The sequence below is a fragment of the Anser brachyrhynchus genome, assembly GCF_964034855.1.
Source record: "Anser brachyrhynchus genome assembly, chromosome: Z".
Taxonomy (NCBI): domain Eukaryota; kingdom Metazoa; phylum Chordata; class Aves; order Anseriformes; family Anatidae; genus Anser; species Anser brachyrhynchus.
In genome coordinates, this window is record NC_137697.1 from 29894743 (window position 1) to 29911522 (window position 16780).

General features: G+C 34.5%; 1 protein-coding gene across 6 annotated transcripts in view; it reads right to left on the minus strand.

Moving 5' to 3' along the window:
* The window catches only part of ZDHHC21 (zDHHC palmitoyltransferase 21), a 47737-nt gene that overhangs the window by 13294 nt on the left and 17663 nt on the right, over positions 1–16780 (minus strand). For all 6 annotated transcript variants that reach the window (XR_013943475.1, XM_080573907.1, XM_080573909.1 and 3 more), the window contains one exon: positions 11674–11790. Coding sequence is in view for 5 of the 6 variants with exons in the window: in XM_080573907.1 (XP_080430033.1) it covers positions 11674–11790 (117 nt within the window). In the remaining variant the exon portion in view is untranslated. The remainder of the gene's footprint in view (positions 1–11673; positions 11791–16780) is intronic.

The window sequence follows — 16780 nt, forward strand, 5'->3', positions numbered from 1 at the left end:
AGCACAGAAATAATTAACAACATACAATTTCAAAAGAAAGACAAAGGGCAAAGGGTTCAGATTCTTCTGAGGGGATACAGAATGTTGTGGGGTTTTTTGTTTGTTTTGTTTTTGCCTTAAGGACTTACTGCCAGTCTGTAGGAGCAGCTTGCCTGCTCTAAGTAAGCTATTGCAACAGCTAAGACCGTTATGAAGAGGCAATAAGAGCACTGACTGAATTTTGTAGACTAACAAGATTAATTTGCAAATGAATGCACTTGTGCTACCTACTAAGAAAAAGAGATCTTCCACATCTATATTTTTAATAAGCAATAACCAACTGCCTCAAAAAAAGAGGTTTTTAAGAAAGTGTTTTAACAAACTGTGCTATAGGATGTAATTCATCATGAACCAGTTTATGATAGATCAAGCACATGGAAAGAATATTTTCCTCTGATTCATATTTTCCAAAGGAGAAGCAGTAATTTGTAACTCACAGGACTAACTCCAAAGCACGCAGCCACAACCTCTGGTTCAATTTTTCTTATATGCTTGCTTAAAGTGATGTGTAAGAAATACAGCTTTATTTAATACTCGCATTTGAAGAAGGCAAGCATTAAGCCATGCTTTCTTAATACAGCATTTTCAGATACTCAATATATAAGAATCAGAAAGAAAATATGGCAATGCAGAAAACGGAAAAACAAACAAAACTTGGCAAGCCTTCCAGGATCTGCAGCCATTGCTTTTATGTGGAAGTGCCATTCTATCTTGAACAATCCATCAGTTTTTTATTCTTTCTACTTATCATCTTTTCCATCTATGTAAGGATATGACAGGTGAGCATTTGAAGAATACCAAATACTGAGACCTTCACAAAAAGATCACTTAATATTTCAGAAATTTCCCCTATTTCCCCTATTGGCCCTAATTACATTTAGATTTTATGTTTGGTCACTTTTCAACATTGTTTTCATAATCTTGACTTCTCATGTAAGAAAATATGATGAATTTTATCAATATCAGTTAAAATTACTGAAAATTACTTCTGTGTTTTTAAATTCTTAAATTGTGTGCAAAATGAAAAATGAAGCTACATTATACCTAAGAAATATTCCTCCTAGGCTCTTCTAGGCTCTGATGAATTTTGTTAAGTAGATTTGTCATTATTAAATCTGTCATTACTAAATAACTCAATGAAAAGAAGATATATAACAACAAATTAGGAGCACATCTACACAGAAGATGAAACAAACAAATCTCTTTTTTTCATTCTATTTCAAATCTATGGTGCCGATGCCTGTTCAACAGCAAGATATATGACAAAACACATATATTATTTTTCTTGATACTTACCAATACCATCTTAAGAAAAAAACAGTAAGAAAGAAAAAAATGCCTTGCAAAGCTAGCTGTTGACCTTCCTCACACAGAAGTCATTTTAATGGTCTCATATCTGAATTTAACAACCCATGTATTAAACAAAATGTACTCAGCACTGAGAACTCTAAGACATCATTATTATAGTTACTTATTTTTAATTGTTCAAAGGAACTTCTTTTATTATCTAGGAAAATAATTGAGCTGTAACAGGACTTCTTCCGTGAGTGATGAACAAGATATTTTTTTGTATGACATTTTTGTTTCTCTGCAAAGTATAAAATGTCTTTGACTATTTTTTTTTAGGTTACACAACTCTTTAATACTAATGTAAATAATGATTTTCAATAAAAGCATTCTCTAAAAACCTTAAAAGCTAAAACCACACAGTGATCTAAAACTGATTAGATCCTTTTCCACTTTGGATGTTTTACACTTGAATTTATTCTTACATTTGAAATAGCTTATGAGAGAGATTTTTAAAAGAAATTAGAATTTTATTTTCATGGTAAGTAAATAGACTTTTAAGACTGGCAGGATATATTCATTTTAAAAGTTAAACCATTTCCTAGTCTATTTGAGAAAAATAAGTTAGAGGTTCAAAAGACTTTATACAGTTAACAAAATCTCATTCAAAGACCAGGACGTGATTAATTCCTGACCAATTAATTTATAGGACTTTATGCAGTCTTCTAATAGGAGATTTACCTATAGGTGGATTAAAGGTAGAGAGAGAAAAAGGAGAAGGGATAAGAACAAAGCAGATACAGACAGACAAGGTTTGCATGAATATATTTTCCATTTTATCTCTAATTTCAAATTATTATTTGGGTTTACAGTTTACATACAGCTTTCTCTCTACAATTACTTTTTATTTTACAGTTTATTACAACCAAGTAAAGAATACATTGGCCTGGGAATCCTAATTTCCCCTTCCAATCTCAATTTCTTCTATGCTAACTTAATTATGAGGATTAATAGTTCTTTGATTAAATTTCTGCCATGCTTGAAAAAAAAATCAGGAAAAGCCCTTATTATTTCACTAATCAAACAGTATTTAATAGATTATCTGATTAAAGATGTGATTACAAATATTTTTAATTATAAGATACTTATTTTTCAAGACGAAAAGCATTTTAGCACAACTACATCACTTGTGCTTGCTGTATATTAAAAAGCAATGGATCAACACTACAAAATATGGAAAGAATTTAACAGACTTTGTTTTATTCATAAAATAACTCCAAATACATTTTCATTATTTTGCATTTCATCTCTCTTAAAATTTTGTCTGACTTACTGATTCCACAGGGAATTTTTTTTTTCACTTGTATTTTCATTATTTACACTTCATTTTGCATTATGCTATTAAATGAAATGATACTCCTAAAGAAAACTGACTCCTTGAAAATATTCCTTTGGGATAAAAACATCAAAACTTTAGTTTGTACAACTTCCATCTTTTTCTCATTTTGTTAAAATGATTTTATTTTCTTTTGAAAATGAATGAAACGCTGATCAAAATGAAAAAAGTTCCTGACTACATACTCTCTGTAAGTGTCAGTCACAGCAAGTAAAAGGTAAAATATATGTATTAGTAATTTAGGATGCTCATGTTGAGATGTATCTGTTTGCTACGACAACAAAAATACTACTGAAATATGTTTGCTACTTAAAGGTGAAAGGAGAAACACTGCAACAATAATAAAGGATAGTCCTTAATAAATATCAACATTTAAAAATACTTCTGAAAGGAAAAATTTATGTGGATAGGCATCATATTGTACACCAGACAGACTGTTGAACACCAGCTGTTAAATTATTTTCCTTTCCATCCTCCCCAAGGCAAATGAAGGGAAATTTCTCTCTACCACATCCACACAGCACTGAGGCTCCAGGATACTGGCATATCACTGTACACCATTCAAACCCTTAATTAACAGGAAACCCCGGCAGCATTAATTAAATTAATAAAGTCACTGTCCACTTAGTTTACGATAATACATATGCTACCTTGCATAAAGAACACATGGTATCTATTAAATTTATAAAAGCCCATCCATTACATAGTTCTGCCCCAAAGAAACAAGTTAATTACTAAATAATTTTAAAGAAAAGTATTTGTCTACAGTAATGCCACTTAAATCACAGAAAATCATATTTTATGGACTATGCTGGAAAAATGAAGAAAATGTATTTAATTCAATATAAATAGTTTATTTGAACATATGGAAAAATGAAAACACAATCTGTTTAGTGTTTGAAATAAAAAACAATCAAAGGTAATCCTTTAAAATTAGGGTTTAGATTAGTCTCTGCAAAGGATGCTGTTTAACTGAAACATCTGGTAGTGTTATGTTGAGAGACAGACCTTTTTTAACTTTGGAAATGAGATTAGTAGATCCGTTATTTGTAAGTGTCCAAGTAATTTCTAATTATTTTATCTGGGTCACAGATAATCCGCTTTTACAGGGCTTCCACAATGACATCAGAGGATCACTACTGAACTGATTATCCTGTTACCTTCCACCATCCATGGGAAGATGGGATTTTCCTTTTGTACATAGGAAGAGAAAGAGAGTAGTGGCTGATTGCTTCAGACAGGTGGCAGCCCACAAAATAAAGAACAGCACAGAGCCTGAGAAAAAAGAAACCCTCTCATACGCAAAAGGTACCAGCCTTAAAACAGGTCAACAAATTGAATACTACTTATTATTGTGCAACTTAATACTACTTAGTCTTGTGCAACTTAAAACCTCAGTAGAGATGGAAAATGTGTGAAAAAGTGTTGTTTTGCAACACATCAAAATAATCAGAGAAACCATTATTTAAAGGCCATGCCATATTATTAACTACTTGTACTACAGTAATACTTCATAGATCAAACATAACTGACATGTCAGAACCTTATTGTATCAATTCAAAAAAAAGTTTTTTTAACATCATTTTAACAGTTGAAGTGATGTGAAATATATAAGGAAATACTTTCTTTACGCAGAAATGGAATGTGAGCAAAAGAGACAATTGCAAATGCCAGGGCTAGTTTTGTACTAACATACACACACGGAACCTGACAGTTCCTCCTTTTTAAAGTGATCCTGGGTAACAGCTCTTTACCTCTTGCAATAATAAACTTGAAAGAATCTATAGCTAGTAAAAAGACTTTTTTTTTTCCCCCTAGGTGAATTTATGCTTTTTCCTATGAATGAATGAATAGGTTATTTCTTTACTTTTAGGAAAACAAATACCTGTTGCATATCGAAAATATCAAACAACATAGGATTTGTTTAGAAAAAAAATAAATGAAAATAACATCTTGAGAAAAGAAGCAAGTTTCTGAATACCATTTAATTTAGCTTCTAATTAAATTTTATTACTTGACGTGAGGATAACTACAGAAAAAAAAAGTAACTGGAAATAAAATGAAGTAACTTTTGCTCCTCAAGATTTGCTCTTATACAAATGCAAGATACTCCTTTCTAGACAAACTCGGCATTTGCCATTGCAGTACAATGTCATTAGCAGGCATAGGCAGTAGTTACATAAGACTGCGTATGCTTTGGATGTTTTTTTGTGAAAACTTTAAAACTTTTCTGAAATTGAACTGTCTCAAGAAAGCAATAATTTATATATAAATACTATTTTTACTATTTATGACAAGCCACCAAATATATAAAACATCTCCCTGTATTGCTTGAAGTGAAAGAGAAATTATTGATTTCTCATGGGAGGGGGAGTGTTCCAGCTAGAAGTAGTCTGAAGTAAGGGGTACCAATAATAAAAAGATGTTCTCAGTAGCAGAACTATATACATTTCTTATTTATTTATTTTTAACCTACTGTTTTATGCTATGCTTGCCTTTGCTTCTGAAGTAGTCATTGAAAAATATTGTGCTGCCTATGAATCTAAGAATACTGGCTTATTTCCTATTACGGAAGATAAAATTTATATTTGCAGAACAAGCAATAACAGGGAATAGAGGACTGAAAAAGCAAGTGTCAGGCATGGAAGATAAGTAGGCCTTCAATATAAATACATCATCAGTTTTGGAAATTACATCAGACTGTGCTTTCTTCATGGCTGAAAATGCCACACAGATCTTCAGAAAATTGTAAGAACACTACATCTTATAATGAAATTTTAAGAAGAGTATTTTCTAAATTAAGATCTTAGACTTTCTCCCCATTTCAGAGAGTTCTGAGTGAGAGAGATCTTAGCCTCCTCTTTCTCCAAAGTATCCAAGTAAGTTACCCAAGAGAGATCTGGTGTAAATGAGGAAGAAGTGCTAAAATTCAGGATGATCGTGAGAGTAAAGGCAAATAGAGCTTTGGGAAAGCAACTGCAGGAGAATGAAAAGAGACATGTGCCTGTTCTGCTAAAAGGGTGTTTCACATATGCTAGTTTCTAGGGAGAAAGCACTAATCTCGTATAAAGTGGCGACCTCAGCTGCTCCTCTCTTCATTACAATAATTCATGTCAAAAGTTCCTCTAAGGACAGTTTTTGCCAACCAGCTGCTCTCCTCTCATTATGGGAAGTCACCTCCCCTGCTCTTTGGTTGCCTGGACCTCCAGATGAGATATAAATAGCATGCTCATGATACCTCAGCAGAAATACCACAATACAAAAGGTGGTTTACATACTCAGAGAGATTACTTCATATTAGGTAACTCGGTCTGCTAGTCACTTTGCAAGTAGTACAGCATTAAGAACAGTCTTCATGCAAGAGCCAAATATAAGTACACAAGTTAAAATGTTTTTATTTTTGCCTGAGAGAACACTCTTTCCAAGCATCTTAGAATCTGCTGAACACACTTGAAAGAGGATAACAGAAGATTACATGCATTTTTTCTTAGTTTAATAACTCTTACATAATGGATCGACGGTTACAACCCAGAGTTATCCAATGATAGTCACAGAAGTTCAGTCAACTGCACAGCAACACTGTACTTTGACAAGCACACAAAGCAGAATAAATCACCTGCACTTCATAATATACGTTCCTATTTTTAGGTACTGCCCTGTTTCAAACATACGGAACTATATTGGGCGTATCCTTTCAATTACATGAGTTAGACAACAGTTTTGACTTCTAAAAATAATCAAAGAGGAGAAAATGCCAGTATTTCTCCTTAAAATCTTACAAAAATTCCTGATCCTTCTTCATACAGCTTGTCAAGATCTGATAGCTCAATTTGTTAAATAGCTCAAGTTGGTAAAGACCAACTCTGCTCAGAAAAATGCCATCTACAAATTTGCATCTTCATGCAAATTCATTCCATACATTCAATTTTATCTGTCTCACTGCAGTGGCAAAAAGGTTAACTGACAGCAATTTTACTTCTGTAAACATGAACAATCAGTACAGGTGCTCTGAAGTAGTATATGTATCTTGCTTCATAATTAAGCTACATTCCAATCATTTATATTTGAGCAGAACCATCATTCTGTGGAAACCACCCATAAATATTGAAGCAAGAAGGTGTTATTTCAAGTACTAGTTTTTTATTACCCATAATGCTAAGGAAGGAAGAAAATTACAATTTCAAATCCCAAGTTGCTTCTGTGGGACTGACAGTAAACAGAAAACTTTCTATATATGAACAAGATATGGAAAAATTGGGAACTGCGTGTTTTTAAAATCTGCATGTCCAGCATTCCTGAAAAAGTTAGCCTTAGCTGCTTGTATTACTTTGTTCAGTGACACAAAACAGAAACTACTGGATTGGTTTCTGGAAAATTAAACAATGATGGTCCTGCAAGTTTACGTTATGGAGAATGAAAAAGTTTTCCTACAAAAAAAGTTCAAAGTTAGATAAATCCTTAGTCTATTTTTCCTTCCAAAAATACAATTTTGACAGAATTTGAAATACAGGTAAATAACAAAGATAAAACCCCAAACACTTGAACTCACTAGGTTCATCTAGCAATATCAGATATATCATTCAAAGTAGATCATAGAGCTGCAATGCTGATTGTACCTATTATTTAAAAACTACTTTTATCCAGAAGCTGTGGAACTAATCTTGGTTTGATGTTGAACTGCAAGTGCAGGAACCAAGAAAATGTTTATCTGCTTTTCTGTACAAGTATGAAAAACAGAGCTGCTGCTCTGCTGCACTTTCTTCAAAAGGCCCATATTCTTATCAACCTCTCTCACACACATCTGCGTAGCTTCAGCAATTTCTAAAGTGCATGCTCTCAAGAACTGCTGTGGAGCAATTAATGTAATATGAATGCTCTAACTGTGCATGTCTATGCCTGCAAGTGTTTGAGTTTTCTTTAAATTACTCTCAAATATGCATTACTAGTCTTTGATGACTGTGCTCCTCTGTTAAACAAATTTTGATCTGTACCTTATACTAAATTAAGCCTAATTTCATCATTAATTCATTATTTTAAATAGAGCTCATTACAGCCAAAATTTGCTTAGTTTATACAGGAAGGCTAGATCCTGAATAGTAACTCAGCACAGTCCACAATGGACACGTTACTATCTCTAGGTGATCACAGCTCATTGCTTCTAGAGGACACAAACTTCTCCACATTGTGCACTCAGAACTGGGGGCAGGTACACCCGTTTTGTTTCCCAGTTCTACTCATCAGAGGACTGTCCTTGCAAAGCGCACCTGCTGCCCTCTCATCTGTCTTATCCAATGACTAGCCAAAACCGTTGGGAAGTGCTTACAGAGGAAGCAAATCTCCATACTACAACACTAACAATCAAACACTGTACAGACAGATTTTCTGACACAACTTGCAGGTTAAGCACAACCTCACCAGATTTGGTTTTGTTTAACTCTGACTAGCAGATTTCCTCAAAATGACTGCATTTTTTATTCCTGCCAATTCCATATTCATCAAAGAATTAACAAGAAGAAAGAAAAGGATTGTGCTGCTGGTATGGAAAAAAGGCATGGGTATGAAAAAGGCAGGGTAGCTTCAGAAGACAAAGGGTAATTTTGTAGAAGAGTATCTAGACATATAGCATAAAATCCATTCTATCAGTTGAGAAAATCTTATGAAAATTTGCACCTTCCTCTATGAGCGCTCCCCATGTGACAGGTTGCTAAACTCTTGGAGACTGATTAAACTGGAACTATCATGTGACTAAATATTGACGTGTACCAGAACTTGAAAAGCATTGCTTCCATCGAGCCACTCTCCCACTCAGATGTAGGGGTGGGTGAACACTAGTAAATTTACCAAAGATAACACACCCTGAAAAAACTGCAGCTTTTAAGAATTTTGAAGGCAGTCTGAAGGCACACAGTAAAGTGCCTCAAATACTAACAACGTTACGGTTGTAGATGGTGACAGTAACTTGAAGGGGATTAAGATCCTGCTTATTTAAAAAACCTGTGTTAAAGGTTTCTATTTGACTTTGATGTCTGGAAAAACAAATGCAGAATTTCTGTAGACCACTGACTGCCAAAAAAAAAAAGGGGGAGTTGTGACTGCCAAAACAAGAGAAAACCAAACATAACCCAAAACGTACATAGCCACCAATTTCACTTAAGCAGGAAAAATCTGGAAAACATTAAAAGATTAAGGTTCAAAAACTTGCGTGATGGTTTCAGCAGCATCCTTCTAAGTAACATCATCCATTGCTTCTACTTTCAATTATGACCATGGTTCCTTTCAGCTGTATAGTTTTTGTTTTTGTTTTCCATATAAACAAATACCACCAGTGTGTATCTTAAGAAGCCAGAAGAAAACGCCTTTTGTGTAAGCGTGGGCAGGTAGCTTCGCTTTTTTACATATCCATTCTTCAGCAGTGGTCCAGAAGTTAACAACCCTAAAACAACACTAAAGCTGGGGTGCAGAGTGCCTGCAATCTCTCTAGCCACGACAGAAAGGTGTAGCCACAGACACCCACAACTCACAGAAGACAGCAGTAGCTTAATAGGGCAGCTCATTCACATCTGAGGTCACCAATTTCACACCCTTAACCATGTTGAAAGTGGTTGCAGAGGAATTATTTACAGAGGATCCAAACACACAAGCAGGTTAAGTACGGAGGGTGTGCAATTTGTGCTTGGAGATACACAGCTCTGAGGAGTCTGAGCATGGCACTGAATAACCCCTTCTAGGCAGCTCGCAGCTTACTTTGAGCAGTTGAACTAGATGACTCATTGAATAGCATAGGTTCTTTTAGACGTCAGTGCAACAGAGTCCCATGGTGTGAATGGGGATCCCAATAATGGATTTCTACTTCTCCAAGCAATCCCATGCCTAAAAACTCAGGCATACAAGGCAAGCACAATAGGTCTTCTGCTACAGGAAGGGTGCAGTGAGAGGTCCTACTGTATATCTGCCTCTCAGAGCCCATATAGTTTATCCACATCTGCAATTATTTTGTAGTGTATTTGTTTGAAGGAGGTTGAAAAAGAGGACAAGACAGTTCAGGCATAGTGCAGCTCTGCAATCCACAGAAATATGATTTGAGCACATAAAAGAAGATTGGACTTGAAAATACTATTTTTAGCTCATATCCATTCCAGGGTAGTAGCCAGCGTAGTAGGTGCAATGGGACATACATGACAGTATAGTGCAGAACTGACATACAGAACAGCTTTTCAGCACTTGATAGAGTTTGAAACGTTGGTGGCAGCCTGACTGTTAAGTCTTAGAATGGTGAAAGAACACTCTAGGAATGCATGTGTGTTGCAGAGGCAGCAGAATTTTTACCTTGTGGCAGAAAAGAAGTGTTCCAAGTTTCAGGCATATGTGACAATCAGTTTCACTCAGAGTTACTGTTTCATGTATACTCATAGTATCTGGATAGATGCTGACGGCCATAGCCAAAATTTAGTCCACACAGAACAGAACTGGAGGTTTCTGTTTTATTCATTTTCTCCTGCATCATTTCTGTGTTTTAGCATAGTGCTAAACACATGGCTTTTTGTTCCTTCTCCTACATCCACTTAATAGAGACTCAAAAGACATCCACATTTCAGCATTTGAACATTAAGTCTCCTTCATTTTCTGCCTCTCCCACTAGAGGGAGAGGAAGCAGAATCCAGATGCCTGCAGCACTTCAGCTAGATACCTAGCAAGGCGTAGTATGGGATTAGAAAAACTCTAATGTACACGGACACAAAGGTTGTGTGCCAGCATATAAACAGGGAGGCGACAACCTGTCAGCTAGACCCTGGAACAGAAATCAGACACACAATAAAGGGGCACAAAGGTAAACAGATCTGGGATTGAGAGGAAGTGCAGGAAGCAGTCTGTTAGAGCAGCTAGAAGATGGCAAAAATAATAACAGTATAGCTATAGACGCACAAAAATCAGGAAGCAACAAAAACAATAAATATGTTTTTATCTAACAGAAGTAAAAACTATGCAGCTTTTTTTTTTTTTTTTGGTCCTTTATTCCATACAAAGGAATTACATAATACACTTAGGAGGTTTTCCATCATATACCTAAAAGGTTAACACTGTGTAAACCATGATAATAGCAAATTGAAATCTCAGGCAAATCTCAGTTAGTTGTAGTCACAAAGATGCTGTTATCTTATACTTCACTATTTCTAAAAAAAAGTTTTGCAGGCCAGATCATACACTCTTTCGGATATGTCCACGCCTGACTAATGTACTCTCTTTGTTGAACACTGGAGTATTTTACATAATTCTTTGGATTCTCAATATAATTCTAAAGGATTCACTAGTAGGTACTGTACATTTCTAATGTACAGAGAAGGATGTTACAGCAACAAAAACTTCCTTCTTATATTTATTAAATTACCAAATTCATCTAACTGAAAAATGTTTCCAGAGTTTTTTTTTTCTGTACCTTTAAATATAGAATATGCATTTGGACTGTAACAATTTACAGTCAGAATACATAATCCCATTCCACAATTTAATAATTGAAAAGATATGAAAGGAAACTTATTTATTAAAATACTTAATAAAAAGTCTGTGTTCTCAGAATCCATGATTTATCAGCAGGCCTCACTGTCACAAAGCCAGAGACCAGGGCACATAAGATTTTAAAATAAAAACAAGCATCAAAACTCACAAAATACATACTTTGTACACTTTATCAATCCAGGACAATGTAAGGTTAATTTTATTAATACACAACAGGAAATTGCATTGATTGGTGAATTACTACACACTTGTTTCCTAGAAGGCTTCTTAAGACTTCCTTGGAGAAGAAATCTTGACAAAGCACATACCAAATAGGTGCTTCATAGTAGAAATGTTTCTCTATTGTCCCTTAAATGCAATCTGCTTTTTTGCTTTTATTAAGTTTATTGAAAATAAAACTAATATATACCTCTAAAATTAAGGGATTAGATACTTACTGTGAAAATACCCATTAGCTGAGTGTAAAAGAGTCCACTTATTCCACCTAACATTATCAGGCCCATGAAGGCAGATATTCTTAGAAGAGCAAGTTCATGTCTAAATACAAAATCATCCTAGAATGAGAGAGAAAGGAGAGAGACTTTAGCATTTAAAAATTTATGTAAGTCTTTGAACTGAGTGGAAATACTAGATAAGAGCTGCACCCGAAGACTTACGCTAGAGACAAACATTGGATTTTGAGCTATGTGGCAAATTATTGATATATTTATGTGCTAAAATTATAAAACAATCATTTATTTATACATGTAAACAGTTTTTTTTGTCATACTGCTAACAATACCTCATTCAGGTATTTAAGGTTTAGGAATACATTAAGCTCAGACAGGTTATTCCTTATTTTACCACCTCAAACAGTGTCAGATTGCTACACACAAGCTCCAAAATATCAGAAAGTCATTCTGTTAAACTGTCTAATTTGTAAGGCTTCTATATCTTGGCTCCTAGACACAAGTTTCTTTTTAATACCATCTCTTTTATAATAAAAATAATTACATTTCTAGCTTAAAGACAGTACCTATAAAATCCAAGTGTCTGTATTCAATTGGTCTAACTGTAACACTGCCTATTATCCAACAAACCTATCTTCATCTATTAAATCTTAGCTTCAAGTGTCTGCTTATGACTTTGGATATGGGTGCACAACCAGGTTGCTTCAGGGTAGAAGAGGTTATGAATTTACTGTATCACCTGCTTTGGAAGGCCTGCTCTTACCCAGCAGAAAATAAGAAAAGTATAAGAGAGTTTTAAAGCTCTTTTTTAAAGGATAAAGCACCATATTTTTAGCACAGGAAAACATTTGTACGTGGCAGTTACTGTAGATGTACTTGCTGCAAGTTCACACCCCATCTTACCCTTTGATAATGAGTTAACACACCCATTCTCTTATTTGTAAGTTACGATTATGTTCTCAAGGCTGTCTTTTGAATGTACACATCTGTTCATCCACTTAAAAAAGCCAGATCACAGCAGGAAACTATTGAAACCTTTTAAGTAAACTTTAAATTACAACCAGAACATAAAAATGAACTGAATGAAAAAAAAAAAAATCCTACTGCTTTTGAACGTTCCTTCTTTATGTTCAGCCACTAGGACCTAAGGAAGAGGAACTCCTACATTCAGGAATACGGGGTTTTAATTAAACAGGGAACAGCTGAAGCAAATTACATTTAAAAAAAAATTATTTTATGTTTAAATTATTTCCATGAATGTTCAAAATACAAATTACAGAAAAGTTTATACTGGCTACTAAAGTCAACAATTACTGAAAAAGAAGATATCAGCAACTAACCAGCTAAAAACAAAAACAAAATGCAAAACCCACTCATCTTTTCTGAACTGTTAAGGCAGCTCTTATTAGGATTGTCCTTTCTTGCAGATGTAGAGAACACACTCATCATTTCCTTTTTTTTTTCTTTTCATTCTGTCAAGTTAATTCAAAGTTAAATAACCTTAAAACCAGTCATGCTGATTTTTTTTTTCTTTTTTAACCATCTCCACCAAACATTTAAAGAAAAACAAGATAAGACACCACATTCTACTAGGTATAAAATATTTTCTCCTCATAGGTATGTTGCTTTGTTGTATCTGAAATGTTTCAATGTATTCACACTCATCTTGACAGAAAACACTAAAATGTAAGGGAAGACTGCCAACAGTGAAGTCACATTCTGGATCTAGTATCATACTTCCCCATTATCACAAAAATATTTGTAACAACACAGCTCTTAGCATCCCCCAGGACTCTAAAGGACTTCTTTCTCTTCAGCATGGTCTTCAGTAGGAAAAAAAGACATCACACAGTACTGAAGAAAACCTTCCTGTAAAGAACACAGTTTGCATTTTCCCTTTGACCCTTCTAACCCAAGACACAGAAAAGAAAAAACTTTTGATACTGAAGAACTAGGAATACTACTATCTATCTTTCCTTCCTCCCTAAAAGAAAAATGCATCTACAGCAGAAGAAGGGGGGTTGCTGAAAATCTAAAGAGAAGAGGTGACACCATCAGTGTTTTTTTTCCCCAGCCATTACATATCCCTACTGGAATCAAAGTCTCTGAGGCAACAATGACCTGGAAGTCAATACTGAGCCCTCACCTAGCAATCTGTACAGACAAGACAGTATGTTCCTACAGAAACCCAGAGCCTTTTTGTAATCAGACCTTAAAAACAGAGCTACTTTCACAATTCTACCTTGAAACAGAATTCCATGAAAGTAGGTAAGAGAACATTTAAAATAAATTAATTTAAACCACAGTAACAATAATAATTATATATTTAGGATGATGATGCTTTATATAAAAGTTCACCCCAATTTATTTTCATTGTTCTTTCTCAGGAATGACAAAAGCATCATCCGCTGCCAAGAAAACCAGTCAAAACTATCCTACATCAACCCTCAAGACTACTCAATAATTAACTAATCCCTCTTTCAATGTATTTTCGAGATGTCCTCTTGTTCAAACATCATTTAAGACTCACCCATGTCAGTGTACTGCAAGTACTGAGACCTCCTGCCTCCCTGACTCTCCAAAAATCACACTATTTCTGCTCAGAGAAAGAACTACACAGACTGAGCAACCAAGTATAATCATACAGAAACTCTCTCTCAGCAGAATAGAATTTTAGAGTTACATGTCTTTATATTTCATTGGTTTTTACTATAACAATTATTCCAGCCACATTTTATGAACACAAATGGAATATAACAGCAAAGGTTCATTTCCTGAAAAGATTATAGGCCCTGTATTGATCAGGTAAGTTATAATGTCAAAGCATTTCTTTTTGCTTCGGCTTGACCAGCTAGGTCTAGAATCCGTGTCAGCACAGCCATGTAGACAGCAACTATTTAGTCATGAGAAGACTACTGTGTCTTATCTCACTATTTGCAAGATTGAATACTTCCTAAAGAATATAGACTTCCATATCTTCATGCTTTTAATGAAGATGCAAAATCATGAACATTCCAGACTGCACTTCGGAAAAAACAAAGCTAAAGAGGAACTAACGTGCTGTCTTATCTCACATAGACGATTTAATTATTATTTTCTTCTGTTCTAGTAGTAATTGTACTCCTCCTGCTGGACAAACAGAAGCAATAACCTCAACCCATCTATCTGACAGTACATCAATTAAAAGAGCCAAGAATAGTATATAAGACCTAAAGATGAAATATTTTCTCTCTGTTGAAATGGTTTCCTGCATTAGCTTTAAAGCTAACAATTTTACCTTACATATTTATTTATTTATTTATTTTTACTTAAGCTTTAAAATTAAAAATGCAACTTTTCATTTGCGATGAAATGCTAACAAGCATACAGTGATATTTTTGTAATGAATTAATCAGTACTGCAATAAAATGATTACTTCACAGCAGCATTAAAAGCAGTTTTAATTCTATAGCTTCTGTATTGTGTACTATTTTATATTAAAAGAATAAAAATTGAGAGATAAAGGCACACAGCCAAAAAAATCACAAGTGCTTTTAATGAGCAGGAAGTAAGCTAATTCCAGATGGCTGTGTAGAAAAAAATTATCATTTTTTGAATCTGTGCTAAACACTAGCCCCTGTCAATTCAGAAAATACCCGCTTTTCATTAAAGCCAAAATTTCTCCAATGAAAAGCACTTCTGTGAAAGGTAGAATGTACCTTTCTACTGTCTCTGGAATTCTATGGTACTTCAAGCTTAATTAGTATTTGAAGATTGAAAGAACCTTGCAGGATGCTTGCCTAAAAGCCTAACCAATAGAAACCAAATTGTCTCACTGTTCATTTGATATCAAAAGAGACACTTTTGACAAATGATTCTGTGCCCTAAGCTATACGAGAAGAAATTATTAGCTAAACTTGAAAAAAAAATCAGCCTAGTGGGGCTCTGATGTCATCTTCCAGGCAGAAGTATTAACTAGACCCCAAATTATTTTTAATTTTTTAAACTTCATTATGTGCCCCCAATCCTGCAGCTTAAAAACTGAGAAAGCCAAACACTATTAACAAAGGTCTGAAAAGATCAGACCTGCTTTGTCTACTAAGCTTTCTATATGTTTGTATGTCATATACTGTAACACTGATCCAGTTTTCCAAAAGCCAGTGTCATTTGAAGTGTCCATAAATGCAAATTGATCAATACAAAACCAACACAACTAAAACAAAACAGAAGTACTTTTTTTTTTTTCCATGAATCTGTGTAAATTTAGGTAGACGAATGTTGGAACCATATCCATTATTCACGTACCTCCAGCAACCTCAGTTAAAACAATTACCCCGAAGCACTCACTTTCCTAATCTCTACTTCCCCTAAAGGGTAGATATTAAAAAATAACAGTAGGCCTGTCTCCTAAAGACTTGAAATTAGACCCATTTTAAGCTATCAAGAACAAACTTTAATACGTATTCATGTGCAAAACTATTGTTACCATAAAAAGTTTGCAAACTGACTGAAGTATGATTTCCCATTTCCTTTCCTACATACACCACAGTCTCCAAGCAAAAAATTTGGTTCCCTTACATTGTACTTTTAAACAACAATGCTAACAGACAACTTGTGTTCACTATCTAAAGACGGTGTAATTACTTAAAGCAAGTTACACCATTCACAGGACTCAATAAAAATGAAATATTCTACCGTGAAATCACCCTATTAGAGAAGCACTGTCTATGCCATACAAAAACCTTATCTTTGGAAAATGACACACTTTCTATAAGCATTGGAATGCCCTATCCAGATTCACAAAGTCATTAAGTGTTCTTTGCACTTGAAACTTGCAATCTCTGTACATGGGAAGACAGCAGACAGTTTATGATGATCCTATCCAGAACTGTACTAGGGTAACAAATTTACTAGTTAACAAATAGCTAGTATACAAACTGCAAAGTATTTTGCAAAGCTACTGAAACTAAAAGCAACGGTTTTTACACTTAGTCACCTCTCAAAAATGTTAAGATTCCAAAAACCCAACACATATTGACACAAAATTTTACACAGGTGACAGATTTGAATCAGTAATCTAGAAAGATTGCAATTTCACATCCCTGTCAAGTTCCCT